The 15,596-nt window shown below is 41.9% G+C and overlaps 1 protein-coding gene across 19 annotated transcripts in view; it reads right to left on the bottom strand.

Moving 5' to 3' along the window:
• The window catches only part of ARHGEF3 (Rho guanine nucleotide exchange factor 3), a 331,638-nt gene that overhangs the window by 11,848 nt on the left and 304,194 nt on the right, over nucleotides 1-15,596 (bottom strand). For all 19 annotated transcript variants that reach the window (XM_081524828.1, XM_081524827.1, XM_081524824.1 and 16 more), the window contains 5 exons: nucleotides 13,973-14,143; nucleotides 10,642-10,704; nucleotides 8,109-8,205; nucleotides 7,875-7,951; nucleotides 2,512-2,769 (listed from right to left, as the gene is read on the bottom strand). In XM_081524828.1, coding sequence (XP_081380954.1) covers nucleotides 2,512-2,769; nucleotides 7,875-7,951; nucleotides 8,109-8,205; nucleotides 10,642-10,704; nucleotides 13,973-14,143 — 666 coding nt within the window. The remainder of the gene's footprint in view (nucleotides 1-2,511; nucleotides 2,770-7,874; nucleotides 7,952-8,108; nucleotides 8,206-10,641; nucleotides 10,705-13,972; nucleotides 14,144-15,596) is intronic.

The raw sequence follows: 15,596 nt of genomic DNA, 5'->3' as shown, positions 1-15,596 counted from the left end.
AATTTGCCTGAAGAACTTGGCAAATTTGCCTGAAGAATTTTATGCACTAAGGAAACTGGTGTATTGCAAACAATCATATTCTTTTTTTTTTTTTTTTAATAAATTTGTTTATTTTAGTTGGGGGCTAATTACTTTACAATATTGTAATAGTTTTTGCCATACATTGACATGAATCAGCCATGGGTTTACATGTGTTCCCCATCCTGAAACCCCCTCCCACCTCCCTCCCCATCCCATCCCTCTGGGTCATCCCATTGCCCCAGCCCTGAGCATTTGTCTCATGCATCGAACCTGGAATGGTGTTCTGTTTCACATATGATAATATACATGTTTCAATGCTATTCTCCCAGAACGTCCCACCCTCACCTTCTCCCTCAGAGTCCATAAGACTTTTCTATGCATCTGTGTCTCTTATTCTGTCTCGCATATAGGGTTATCGTTACAATCATATTCTTATCTATCTGTTTTTAAATTCAAACTTTAGCTTACTGGTTTTTTTTTTCCTTGTTTTTAAACAAAGCATTATTCTTTCATGCTGCGTTTTAAAAGGAAGAAATCTTTACTGGAAAACTCAGAGTAGGCTTGTGTTCTTCACAAAAGTAATTATTTAGACTAGTTTGAGTTCCCTGTTGTTCTCATTCCTACAGACCACACACTTGCTGGGATGAAATATGGAGAGGAGGCCACGGTATTGCTCTTCCGAGTAATAAAAACAGACGTGAAGAACTGAGCTGGGCCTCATCTCTGTTGCCTGCAATCCCTCTTGTGCTGGACTGGGAGCTTGGTCTGTATGCTGGGCCTGCCAGACACGTCAAACACCTTGTGAATCAGGAGAGTCTTTCCTGTTTTTCTCTGTCCCTACACGGACAACTGGCCTAGCTCTGGACTGATGAGGCCCTCCATAAAGCCTGGTAGCCAGACAGATTTCTGTGGTTCCAGAGGGCACAGGGGCTTAAAAAAGTAGCCAGGCTTTCAGCTCTGTGGCAGAGGAGCATAAAGAAGTGGAGAAGTCATAAGACTGGCAGTCTACAGTGACGAGGTTTGGTTATCAACTCCATTACTTGCTGGCCCAGACTTGGGCAAGTTATTTAATGCCCCCACGCCTCATCTGGAAAAGGAGAATGGCCCTAACATGAACAGCTTTCTCACAGGTTAGTATGAGGGTTAAATGAGATACATAATCCATTAGACAATCACAGAAAGCTGATTTACTAGGTATTCAATACATGTCGGCAGGTGTTATTGTTATTGTTGTTGCTGTTACTATTCACCACTGTTGTTGTTACTAATTACTATTGAGTTGCCCAAAAAGTTCATTTGGGTTTTTCCTGTACCATCTTACAGAAAACTCTTTGGCCAACCCGATGTTATTAAGCCCCTCTCTGGGAAGAGATAGGCAGTTTGCTCCACAGACTCAAGGCTTCTGATTGATTTTCCAATCACCTTTGTTTATCAGCTTGTTACTGTCCCAGATCCAGTTAGGGAACGAACTATTAGAACTGGTCTCTTAGCCTGCATCCTCCCTGCTAACTCCCTGAGCAGGTTTCCAAGACTATGCATCTGGACCACTGCAACATTCTCCCAACTTGATGCCCTGTCCCTAGTCTCTGCTGTCCACTGTGCTACAAATGCAACGTTACATGTTCAAGTTCACACAGCCTGTCAGTGACGGCGCTGGAATTTGAACGTGAATCTAAGCTACTTAAGAAACAAAAGCACAAGAAAGGAAAAGGGTCTCAAACTGATATTTGCAACTGTATACCCAATGTGAACCACCACCCCCAGTACCTTCTCTTGCTGCTTTCTGACTATTATTAACCCCAGGCACTCGCTGGCATGATGTACCCTGTCATTTCTTTACACCTCTGCCCTGGCTGTTTGCTCCTCTGGCCTGTCATCTCCTCTGCCCTGTCCTGCAGAGCACTGCAACCAGAACTGAGCTCTCTGGGCAGAATGTCACAGTTCACCACATCCCATGATGTGGATCCAATTTTTCCTGGTCTTACACTGCTGCTAGGGAAGAATCCGTATTTCCCAAACCACTCAGCTCCAAACCCAATACAGTCACTGGTGAGTAGATTTGACTAGGCTCTATGCGTCAATCTGGGGCCAAGGACAGCTGGGTTTCAAATGGGTGCTGACTTCACAAATGGGCTTTGGTAAAAGGAAAAAGGCAACTTCCATTTGCTAACTAAACAAAGCCATTCAATTTAAAATCTCTACAGAGATCTTACCCTAATAATCAGGAATTACAACAAACATATTACAGAGTCACCTATTCAGAATCAAGAAACTTTAAATCAAAGGGACTTTAGAGTGCATTTCATGTAAATAGTGCATTTCACAGATTAGGAATAGCACTGATTGACAAAACCAAAACATGGTCGATGTTAGAGTCAAGCCCTGAACCCATGATTCCTGTGTCCTGGTACCCAGGGACCCTTCATTCACACATTTACCCAATCTTCCAGCCACTGGGGAAATACCAAGGGGAGAAAGAAAGAAACTCACAGCTTCTTCCAGGTGCTGCTGATCTGGATTATCATTTGGTGTGTGCCTCAAGATTTCTCGAAGAAGCAGAGGGTATTTCACCAGACGGCTTCTTGGAATATCCAGGAAATTCCAGAGATCTAGTTTTCGGCTAAAGGGGGATTCTAAACATCGCTGCAGGAAATCTTGGACTCGGTGATCTTGTTTTTTGTGGTCCAGCAAAGCTTTGGCAGCTACTTGATTGCTGCAGTAGCTGTCGTAGGAGCTGAGACAAGGTAGCTAAGAAAGGAACATGAAAGGAGGGGTGCAGCATTAAAATAAGTATGCTCTGAAGCTACATGCTGACATCACTCATTGGGACTGAACAAAGCCTAACGGGTCTCCAGGCCTGCCCAACATCTCTGTTTGCATGGCTGGAGGAGACACACATAGAATCTTCAAAATAGCAGGCAATAGACAGATAGCTCTTTAGGCTCTTGTTGGCTTGCACAGTTATTTTCTTAGTGGCATGTTTATTTTCTTGATTATTAAGACCTCAATAATTTGTTTGCATTTCTGTCAATCTAAGCTAGACACAAAAGAACTGGAATTAGTGTATATGCGCACAATTCAGAATTTTCCTAAATGGGGATTACTGCATATGCATACAGAATTGTCTTAAACTTTCAAAAGTATCTGGTGAGAGGAAAAAATATTTTTAAATAAGAGTTCTTTTAAAATTATTAATAAGAAAGTAATCTAGAAGAGTTGGTAGCACAAAAAGAAAGGAGTCAGCCCCCACAGCTCAGACCTTTGCATGGCCAGAGCAAGCACCTCTACCTATATTAGTTTTAAAGTACTTGATTCCAAGGCAGACCAATTATAAAGAAATCCAAGAAGTTAAAACAAAAGTATAATTTACTAACTTACTAGATGCAGAAAGCATTTACAAACGTCTTTTAAATTAGTTCTGACAGGCCAGAATATACCTTATGGTTAATATCACAATTCCATGCAAAGAATATTATTGTTGTTGTTTAGACACTAAATCCTGGCTGATTCTTTTGTGATCCTGTGGACTGTAGCTTGCCAGGCTCCTCTGTCCATGGGATGTTTCAGGCAAGAGTACTGGAGGGCCAACATGGCCATTTCCTTCTCCAGGGCTCCCCACCCCTCCCCCACCTGGGGACTGAACCTGCATCACCTGCATTGGCAGGTAGGGGCTTTACCACTGAGCCACCAGGGAAGCCCTATGCAAGGAATAAATTTTAAGATGCTGGAACACTTTTGAGTCCACCATCTTCCTTCCAGTGAAATACTAATTTCCCTGACATATCCCATTAGTCACAAGGTGTAAACACAAGGTCAAAGACTCAGTGAAAGGGCTGCTCATCTCCCCTTTCCACTCCTCCCTATGATGGCACCCTCATGTACAAGCTGTCAGCTTCCAGAAGGTCATCAGAGGCAATAAAATGAGGCCAACGGTCCTGCAGTGTTTGCTTCCCTCCCTGGACTAGGAAGTCACATCTACCACAACGCCTGTTCTGGAGAAGGATTCAGTGTGAGATGGTGGCAAGAGGGTCTTTCATTTTTGCATCCTCAGTGCTGTGCACTAGGTCCACTCTACAGCAGACAAAGTTTGTATTTTGAATGAACTAATAAATGAATGTTTATTGGCTTACTGGATTAGATAATACATGATGGTTCGTGAGCTGCAGCGGCATCTGAACAACGGGCCAAAGTTTAACTGCTCTGCTGCTTCTTTTACACCTTTTATCGAAATTATTTTCTCAGTGATTGACATCAGACAAGATACCATGGAAGTCAAGTTCAAAAAGTTCACTGTCGAGTTTAACATTCCTTGGAAATGTCTACTTTCTTTACATGTTATTAAAAATCTCTATTTATATTAAAAAGAATTACAGAACTTCCTTTCTCAATGTTATATTTGGAAGTAATGACAATTGGTGCCTATACACATGCACACATACACAAACACCCTAGATGCATAATGTTTAAAAAGTTCACTGCTGAGTTTAACATTTCTTGGAAATGTCTACCTTCCTTACGTGTAATGAAAACAAAAACAAAAAAACCTCTCTATTTGAGTTTAAAAGGGCTGCAGAAATTCTTTTCTCTATGTTGTGTTTGAAAGTAATAATAATTGGGACTTACACACACACAGACACACCCCATATGTGGCACTGTGGCTTGTAATTCAGATCTTCAGAGTTAATTAGAAAGAGACTCAGGCCCTCTTAATTTCATTTCCACTTCCTTGCCTTTTAAAAAGACTTGGAAATACCCAATGTTTTCATTATGGAGAAACAAATCAGTAGCAACCATCAGATGTAATCTAGCTAAGAACCCCGACCATGCTGTCGCTTGCTGTCCAATGGGCCATTACTCTCTCTGATCATGCCGCCCCTGCTGCCATGGCAACCAAATCTGGCTCTGGTCCTGTGTTCACACCTGACAGGGTCCTCATTTCCTGAGCATAACCTGAAAAACTATCTGGTTCAGCTCACTGGCTAGAAAAAGCCACAAGTGATCTATAACCAGATAGGGAATGAAGAATACACATATCTTGGTTTCCAAATACAGTGTAATAACTCTAGAACAGGGAGAATCACGTTCAAAGCCTAACTCAGTTACTAGTCAGGGGACCCTTTAGAAGACTTTCTTCACTTACAAAATGCACATACTAATATCCTCTTTTAGTGAGATGTTGACATATGGCAGATAAAAAGCATTAACAGGAAGTTGGTTCCCAGTTAAGAACTGGTAGCTACCAGCTATTATTATTTACTCCAAAAATATTTTTATTGAAGAAATTGTGGTTTAGAGAAGCAAAACTACTTGCTTAGCTGGAGACCAAATCAGTCTGAAGCGTGTTTGTCCTTCCCACAACCTCTGAGAGTTCTGAAGTACTTCCCATCTTTTAGACTATCAAGAATTTATAAGGGAAATGCTTTCTCTCTCTTTTTTTTTTTTTAAAGAAATTCTTTCTACTTTCCTAACATTATGAAAAGTGATAGAACAAAGTTTTGTTTTTGTTTTTTTTGCTTCCATGTACCCTGACTCTCTCTTTGGAATGAAAATTTAATTAGAACCCAACTTAACATGAGAACTTGCTGCTCTGTAGCGCTGATAAATTATTTTATTACTGAAAAAACGTTAGTATGAAGATGTAATTTGGGAAGTTGTTTCTTTATGAGAAAGGGAGGCTTATGAGAACAGGCCAGCCCATGGTTACTGATCTCCAGTAATGAAGGTGGTTCCTTGAAAAAAACCCACCACTCTCTTTAAGGTCTTCAAAGTAAAAGCAATTGATTCATTCTAAGGTCAAAAGGACTGGTCAGGGCAATCCCACTTGGGAGGCTTACTTGTTTAAAAGAGCTTTTTTGCCCACTTTTTTCCGTTGGGGGGAAATAAATCAATTTTTCATGGGTGGAATGGGCTTTGACTTTTCTCATTCAAAGTCTACTAAGATGTTTATTTTGTTCTATTAAAAAGACCAGAACTCAAACAGATGTACCCCTTGGTTTACAATTCCCACTCGCACGGATACATCTGTGGTGAAGAGAGGGAAAACATTTAACAGCTCATCAGGCCTGATAAATAAGGACCATTTCCCATGAGATCTGGTAACAAAGGGCCAGTTGTGTAATTTTAGGCTGCTCTTCAAGCTGCAAGTTCCCATTTGATGTCTAAGTGTCCAGACAGCAATGGACTGGCACGGTCAAACGTCTTTGGTGTATGTACAGAGAAGGACTACAAAACCTACCCTCAAATCAAACCAATTTCCTAACAAAAGTGCATTTATTTCAGGAAAAGAAAAGTAACAAGGCAAACTGCATTCATTTTTGCCTCTCACATGAACAGACAATTTGTATATGATGATTAAGGAAATCTTATAGTTCTACACTGCCATCTCATCAAAAACAGAGGAGTCATCCCGCCATTCTGAAGTTGTTTCTTCTCCCACCAAAGCAGTCCACAGACTGAAGAAGTTTAAGAAACAGTAAGGCAGACTCTCTCATCTCATTATACCTCCTCTGTCTCCAAATAGCTGATTCTCTTTAGAGACATTTCTTTGTGGGCTAACAAAGTTAAGACATCTACCAGGGCTCATAATAAAATGAAAGTAAAAAAAATAATAATAAGATGAATGATCTCTCTTGAAATATTAAGGCACATTTTCTAAATTATTCATCTTAGAACATTACTTGACTTTCAGATACCCTTGGGATATTTCAGCCTTAGTGCTAAACCTGACTCCTGGACTAAAGCTAAGTCATGAAACCGTCAAAGTTTCTTGATCAAGGCAGTAATGGAGAAGCATTAAGGTAAGAAAAGAGATCAATCACAAAACTTACTTGCTGGAAGGTTTAGGAAGGCTAAAATACAAATAAAGTGTAACTGGATAAACAGAACTCACATGGTAATAGGATTTATAATCTTCACACACTCTCCCAACAGTGGAATGACTCTCGCACTGCTACTGTGGCACTTCCTGCCTATTCTTCTGGAACACTGTGTGGATCAGAGGGACCTAATACTGCCTGGAAGAAGTCTTCAAAGTAATCTGCTTTCATTATCTGCTTCATAACAAAGGAAAAACACCCGGAGCAGGGGTGGAACACTCAAGGACTTACAGAGGGAAAGAGAAATGCATAATAGGGAGCAGTGGGGCCTGTGGCAAAACAGAAAGTGCATACCTTGTCTAAAATAAACTACAACTGAACAACCACTGTATGTGCTCAGTAAAACCTCAACTCAGCCCCAGAACCTAAAACCTATAGACACCACAATCTAAAGTCACAACTGATTTCTTCAATTATGAAAGGCTACAGGTTATGTTGGGGTACAGATCAGCATAATATCCAGCTCTTGTAAGAAGTTACTTAGGATCAGATATATGCTAAACATTAACAGTATTTAGTTATTACCTTGTTTATGAAATGACATTTGACCATAATAAAAAAAAATTTTTTTTTAGCATGAATAAAGCTTTCTTAGTGATGGACAGGAAGCTGTCCTTAAATTTTCACTAGAATAAAAGAGGTAATAGTTATATTTGCAATTGGCCTGATGTGAATATTTAGTTTTACTTAATTTGATGTGAAACTAGTAATAATTTCATGTGTGCCTTTACTTCTTTTATTGCACAAAGGCCATGTTATCTTTAAATGCAGTTCATTTATAATAAGAAAAAAATTGTTTCCATGCTCTGAGGCAATAAAGGCGAATAAATATAATGATAAATTATACTAGAAACTTGCTATTTTAATTTTTTCTGATGTGAAACCAAAAGTTTGCCTATAAAAAAAGCCCAGCTAAAATGAAACTCCATTGACATTACTGAAAATCATCTTCAGTCAAAGCCAGAGAACTTTTCTTACCCAGCCCACGAGGATGGGACCGACGTGCTCAGTCGAGCCATCGGGCTTGCGGACATCTCGAAGCTGACTAAGGAGGTCTGGTGAGAAAACAGAGTCCTTATTTTGTTAGGCACTCAAAATATGAACAGGGCTGGCAAAGTCTGGGTTACTCACGTTATTACATAACCGTGACTTGTTATAAGACAACTCAGTCAATGCTACAAGTCACGACTCATCCTGGGAACAAAATTATACCTTCATGGAGAGGAATCAGGGAGTCCAGTGTTCCAAAAATTTGATTCAACTCCTGTTCTGTCATTATGGAGAGTTTCAGCATGGGGTCGTGATAGGCCTGCACAAGAAGGGCAAGAGATGGAAGCACGCATTTATAATCAGAGGAAGCAAGCTGTTAATATAAATGGCTTCTGAGAGGCCCTACGCAGTAACAGAGTATTTGGCTTTCTCCAGTGACTTCTCCCATAAGGCTGCACAAACAGCAAATGGGTGTGGTTGGAGCAGATGAGAATCTGGTACTGCCTTCAGCCTTTGCAGTTGTTGATAAACCAAAGCTCATTTTTTCAAGCTTTTTTTTTTCCTAGTATATCTTACATCTCAGAAAGGGCACAAATTCTAAACATAAAGCAGATTTGATTTGTATAATGTTTTAAAAATTAACTTTATTGAAGGTCCAGCGGCTTGAAAAATTCCTCAAACTAGTTATCACTAGGTTATTTTTCAGTCAGTCCGTATTTAAACTGTGAAGGGGGAAAAGGTGCTTGGCATCCTTTACTATGAAATTGAAGCCGAGAGGGCAAAATCTCTGCCAATCTTATCACCTCTTATTAATGGTAAGTAAACCACAGTTCAGTTCAGTTGTTCAGTTGTGTCCCATGGACTGAGTTTGGGGCAGGGCTGAAGATGAAGAAGATGGGGAGGACAGAGAAGGCATTTAACTCTAAGAGAACTCTTGCTGGTCATAAGTCCAGCTTCTCCTTCCTCCTCCAAGATCAACCTCTGGGGGTTTGCAACCCCATGGACTGCAGCTTGCCAGGCTTCCCTGTCCATCACCAACTCCTGGAGCTTATTCAAACTCATGTCCATCTAGTCGGTGAAGCCATCCAACCATCTCGTCCTCTGTCATCCCCTTCTCCTCCTGCCTTCAATCTTTCCCAGCATCAGGGTCTTTTCCAATGAGTTGGTTCTTCATATCAGGTGGCCAAAGTTTTGGAGTTTCAGGTTCAGCATCAGTCCTTCCAATGAATATTCAGGACTGATTTCCTTTAGGATTGACTGGGTTGATCATGGATACATGCATACACAATTATACCCAAGGCACTGCAAAGACTGAGACTGCACAGTCCCTGCCTTCAAGGAGTTTTACAAAGCTCACCGGGAAGATTAAAAAAAAAGGTGTGGAAAAATTAAATGTTAAAAAAAAAAGTTTAAGATTAAAAATAGGAGAGATGTTACATGGCAGCAAAAATTCACCAGATGATAACTGCTCTAGTAGATCAGAGAATTAGAGGTGGATTGGCTATGGGATATTTTAAAGATGAGGTGTTTGGCACAGAGAAGGATGTAGTAAATAACTGTTGAAGGAACTGGGATTTGAGTTTGCTTCTGGAGGACAGGTGGACATGGATGGTTGAAATGAAAGGGAAGGGTCTGCAGGAAGGCAGGACCAGCAAAGCAAAGGATACAAGTGAAAAAGGTAAAGAGGTTGATCTTGGAGGAGGAAGGAGAAGCTGGACTTATGACCAGCAAGAGTTCTCCTAGAGTTAAATGCCTTCTCTGTCCTCCCCATCTTCTTCATCTTCAGCCCTGCCCCAAACTCAATTTTTGTTGGCTGTATCCAACAAAAGCTCGGATGGCCATCTCTCAGGAATGCTACAGGTGGGACTTGATATTAGCATAAAGTTAGGTTCCCAGGTCAGGAAGATCCCCTGCAGAAGCAAGTAGCACCCACATGAGTATTCCTGCCTGGAGAATTCCATGGACACAGGAGCCTGGTGGGCTACAGCCCATTGGGTCACAAAGAGTGAGACATGACTGAGCAACTGAGCACATGCACACACACAAGGACCCTTAAAAGAAGGGAAGCATCTTTCCAACCCTGTAATTTTTGAGAAAGCTGTGAGTGTCACAGGAAGAAGTCTGGATTTTAGCCTCCACGAGGGACAATGGAATGGAAAGGTTTTTGAGGCAGGATAACTGTCAAGATTATACAGACTGCTGCTGCTGCTGCTGCTAAGTCGCTTCAGTCGTGTCCGACTCTGTGCGACCCCATAGACGTCTCCCTTCCCACACACGAAGTGATTACAGACAAGTTTCCATATGAAAGACCCTAACCTACAAGACAGCATTCAACTGCCTTCATGAACAACTTTACCCACTTATGGGATTCAAACGACTTTCTTTCTAAGACACCATTCCAATTTCAGACGTCTGCACATTCTCTCCCAGGGCTGAGGGAGTCCTGTCTGTGAGACTTCTAGGACAATGAAATACATGTGAAGCCAGGCCTCCTGAACACTTTCTGATTAAACTGAGATATTCTTTGACGTGCGTTAGAGACATGCATAGGTGCCAGCCCTAAAGGTGTCAGGTCTACAGCCTTCTTGCTTTGAGCCATTTTCCATACTACTTGGTTTGTAGGTTCTTCTCAATTTTGTATGACCTGTCGTAGTCATAAAAAGAGTGATCATAAAGTACAGTATTAGAACTGTGAAACTATTCAGAGGAAAATAAAGCAGGAGGTGACTCAAAGGGCCAGTGGATTTGAATGTACCTTTTTTGCCAATTTCAAGTCCTCTATTAAATCTTCTTCTCCTTGAGAAAGCTCAAAGATCGCCTGCAAGGAAAGATAGCACACATTTACTGAACTTTCATTTATGAGACCAAATTCAAATGATGCTGATACCAGTGCTCAAAGCCCCAAATCTACTTATTTCTTCAGGATTTTTATAGGATTCTTAAAACATTAAGTTACCCCAAAGCAATTGTATCTAGTGACTAAAACCTACAAAGAGACAATTCTGCAAAAGTTCTGTGTAATGTGCTTATCTGTTTATGGGAAAAAGAGTTTCCATTTATGTTTCCAATCCAACAAGTCATCTTTCACTTACAGAATTTTGATGCAGCTGAACAAGACAGAGTTATTTTAGGTGAAATAATTAGAATTTGAGCCATGATTGTGAGCCTGTGTCTTGGTTGTGAATGGCAATCATAAAAAATGATACAGAGTCTGTTCTCAGTGATGGATATGGAATTATTATTAACTGGGCCATCACAATTTGTCTTCCTTCTACTCAACAGAAGGTGAATCTTAACAGAGAGCTTTATTCCTATCAGCCACTTGTGTTAAGGCTGCATTGTACGAAGAACCCAATATTTTATTACTCTAAATGTCTGGTAAAGTTAATTCATTCTAAATTACTTCTCACCTTCACACTATACAATAAATAAAATCACAGGAGCTGGCTGTGTGGAAATGTGTGTAAATGAACCATCTCTAATTTGGCTCTATTAAGCCATCTTAATCTAAGAGCTATGATGCACAGAACAGTCTTTTACTTTCACCTAAGAGTCTAAACTGTTGGCAAACTTAACGTTTTTAAAGGACTGCATGTTTGTGGTGATAGTTCAGGGACTACGGCATGTCTTTTGAATTAGAGGGAAGAAGGCAGCAGGTGTGGAGAACACCTGCATCCCTAGGCCTGGTGAACAGTGGGCTGATGAACGTGTCCCCGGCAACAGACGGAGGCCGGACACTGCTGGAGGCCAGTGCATGGTGACCCCTCTCAAGGTCCAGCAAAGTTTCCACGTCATGACCTCCTGGTACTCTGTATTTTGTTTAACCTTTTATTTTGAAATAATTATAGACTCACATGAGGAGTTACAAAAATAATACAGAGAGGATCTGTACAGCCATGACTCAGCCTCCTGCATTGGTGGCACCTTATATAACTATAGAGCATTATCAAGTCCAGGATGTGGGTAGGCACAGTACAATTAACTATTTTTACTTGGACCCTGGGAGCTTCCCAGGTGGCTCAGTGATATAGAAGCCTCCTGCTAATGCAGGAGACTCAGGTTTGATCCCTGGGTTGGGAAGATCCCCTGGAGCAGGAAACTGGACCTTCCTCAGATTTCCTTGTATGTCTGTTTCATCAGAGCTCAGTGTGGTCCCCAGGAGAGGAGAACCACAGAAGCTGTAGTGGGGTACACGGTGGGCAGGCATCTGTGCAGGTGGAAAGCATGAAGACCATGGGCTTTGGAGGAGGACAGACCTGGGTTCAAATCCCACCTCTGCAACTTTCTAGGTGGGTGACCCTGTACCTTAATAATCTTCTCATCTGCAGAACCAATCCTCCCATCTTTCCTTTCTACTATCAGAAAGTCCAAGTTATATATGCACACTATTCACACTTGGGAAAACACAGAAAAATATAAAGAGGAAAAATTTAAATCATCCACAATATCTTGTTAACCACTGTTAAGATTTTTGCCACTGTTAATATTTCTGCAAATGATATTATTAGTGTACATATTATTTTTAAATTACCTATTCATTTTTTAAAATAGATAACACATCAACATAGTTCAAAATTTATGGCATAGGAATGACCACATGTTGAAAACCTCCCTCTCGCCTCCTTCCTGCCACCTAGTTCTCCTATCAGGAGTCATCAATGTTACCAGCTTCTCATATGTCTTTTCAGAAATATTTTTTGTGTCTATAAGCAAATATAGGGCTTCCCTCATAGCTCAGTTGGTAAAGAATCTGCCTGCAATGCAGGAGGCCCTGGTTTGATTCTTGGGTCAGAAAGATCCACTGGAGAAGGCATAGGCTACCCACTCCAGTATTCTTGGGCTTCCCTTGTGGCTCAGCTGGTAAAGAACCCGTCTGCAATGCAGGAGGCCTGGGTTCGATCCCTGGGTTGGGAAGATTCTCTGGAGAAGGGAAAGGCTACCCCCTCCAGTATTCTGTCCTTGAAAATTCCGTGGACTGTATAGTCCTTGGGGTCACAAAGAGTTGGACATGACTGAGCGACTTTCACTTTCATGCAAATACACACACATACACACACACTCATTTTTCCTTCTTCTGCATAAATGGTACCATACTGTAACACCCTACTTTGTGTCTTGTTTTATCCACTTAGCCAACACTTCTTGTGTTTCTATAGTTACAGAAGGTATGGGCATTCATTATGGAACCAAGCCTTGATAATAGATATTTGGGTTCTTTCTGGCACTGTTTTAAATGTTTCTATGATGAATAATCTTACATGTACTTTGTTTCATCTATGTACAAGTATGCCAGGCAGATAAAGTTCTAGAAAAGAACTGCTGAGTCAAAAACCTAGAAAGTTCTCAAATACTCCTTTCACCAATGTCAGGTTTTCTACTAGAAAAGATATTCCAAGGATTTCCCTAGATGATACACCTTTGAAGTGTTTAGCACAGCTTGGCACGTGACAAGTTCCCTATAAAGTAATATCATAGCCATCAAGAGCTACAGATGCAGAAAATTCATAGGGAATGAAATTAACTGCATTCCATACTGAAGTATTCCATAAAACTGGATCAAAGTTTCATAAACTGAATATTTAAAAATATTCCAGAAGGTGCTATTAAGATATAATTAATGTGATTATTTCTGTGAACTCTAGGATCCTAAACAGACACTTCCTGATTCATCTTCTTTGTAAAATCAGATTTTCACATCACTTTCTTTTTTTTCTCTCTAATATTTACTTATTTATTTGACTGCTCTCAGTCTTGGTTGCAGCATGTGGGATCTTTAGTTGTGGCAAGTGGGATCTAGTTCTCTGACCAGGGATGGAACCTGAGCCCCCTGCATTAGGAGCACCGAATCTTAGCCACTGGACAGCCAGGGAAGTCCCCACATCAGTTTTTTTTTTAAAGTCAGGGCCATACCCAACCGGCTGGATGCTGGCTTCTCGGTTCCTTACAAGGTCTGACACCCCCATTCGTCCTCCTTCTAACAATACAGTGAAGAACTCACTTTGGAGGCAGCATAGATGCCGGCCTGGTTCTCACCCGTAGTACACCTTGTTCCAAACACACGCCCAACTCCAGAGGCCCCAGCCTACCTCCTGCCGTTTGATTTCCTTGGACGTGAGCATCTGATTGACGCACACGTCGAAGGTCTCACTCCACAGCTTGCTGTCTCTCCGCTTTGTGCTCGACGGGGCAGCATTCCTGGACCAGGGTCGGGGTCCCAGGAGGTCGGGACGGCTCTCACTGCGGAAGCTGATGGACCGCTGCACAATGAGAAAAACAAACCGTCACAGGCACAGCAGCAGGACTGGGTGAATCATTTGAGCGGCTTCCTGTCACTGACAGAACATAAATCAGACATTTGCAAGAAGGAGAGGAAAATGCCACGAGGCCTGTGGGAAGTAGAGCATTGTCTCTCGCTTACGTGCTAAGGAAAATCGGGCAAGGGGCCGCTTTCAGAGACGTGCTGGGAGCATCCGTTCTGTGAGACTGGGCTAACCCTGTGTACCATAGCATAAGAGCACTTCAGGTCAAATGCGTGCGCACAGGCGGCTCTCAGGCAAGGGATGGGCTCTGCTTTCTTCCAGGGGACACCTCCGCTCTCGAGAAGAACAAAGGTTAAACAGAAGTGGATGTTCTTCAAAAAACAAACCAACCCAATATCTGGCTAGTAGGCCTACTCTCCTCCTTCTGGGAATACAACCCACTCTCCTTGGGTAACCCCTCTCACTTCATTTGGGCAGACTCCCCCAGACCTGACCAATCAGAGTACCCCACCACCCTGCTTCAGAGAGAGGATATAATTCCCTGGAATTTGCTGTGTGCTCCATGGGAGAAAGAACAGACGATCGTTCCTTCAGGACTGTAAGCTCAAGAGATAACATAAGCAGCAGTTTCTTGCAGCAACTCGCTCTGGTCACACAGAAGATTGTGTATGCTACAGGAGAGCATAAAGGGACACACAGAACGAAGGAAGGAGAGAGTTCGAGGTGAGGAAGAAGGGAGCAGCAAGCTCTACCAACACCATCTGAGCCCCTGGATCTCAGTGTGATTGAAGCCAGGAAGAGCCACGCAAAGACTAAAGGGCTGATATATTCCCCTTTCGGTTTACATTCACCTCAATTGCAGTTCTGTCAGTTACCATCTTGGCAGCAAAGGACACCAGTCTCACCTTATTTTTCTTATTTTCCAAAGAGGTTCTAGTAGACTTTGGTGTGGTCTAATCATCCAAAGTCCGCCCGTGTGGCTGAGACATGCTACCACAGTGCTTTCTCTTGACAAATGCAAATGATCAAGAAGAAAGCTGAGTGCATCATCTTCAGCCTTCATCCTAGAAGATTTCAACACCCTTATTGGAAATGTTGCCAAGGCAATGAGGTGTTGCTGTGCTCAAAAGCCATATTCTTATTTAGCAAGTGTTCCCTGCCATGGCTGTGGCCACATGTCTATGGCCTTGAACATGAAGTTCCAACTCCTTAGTTGGGCACTGAAGTCCTCTTGTAATCTGACCACAGTCTGTATGTCTAGGATCACCTCCTACCACTCAGCCACGAGCCCCCTGTTCTCCAGCTCTGCTTGGTTATCTGCCGGATATGCCCTAAATGTACCTACCATGCTCTGCCACTTGTGCTTCCTTCAAGCAGTCTTCTTTTTCTGGAATGCTTTCCTTTCCTTGCCTTGCTGGCTAACTCCTAACTGTCCTTGGGATAGGTATAA

Source organism: Giraffa tippelskirchi, chromosome 9 (assembly GCF_054371585.1).
Source record: "Giraffa tippelskirchi isolate mGirTip1 chromosome 9, T2T-mGirTip1v1.2.pri, whole genome shotgun sequence".
NCBI lineage: Eukaryota > Metazoa > Chordata > Mammalia > Artiodactyla > Giraffidae > Giraffa > Giraffa tippelskirchi.
This window is presented reverse-complemented; position numbering and strand designations above follow the sequence as displayed.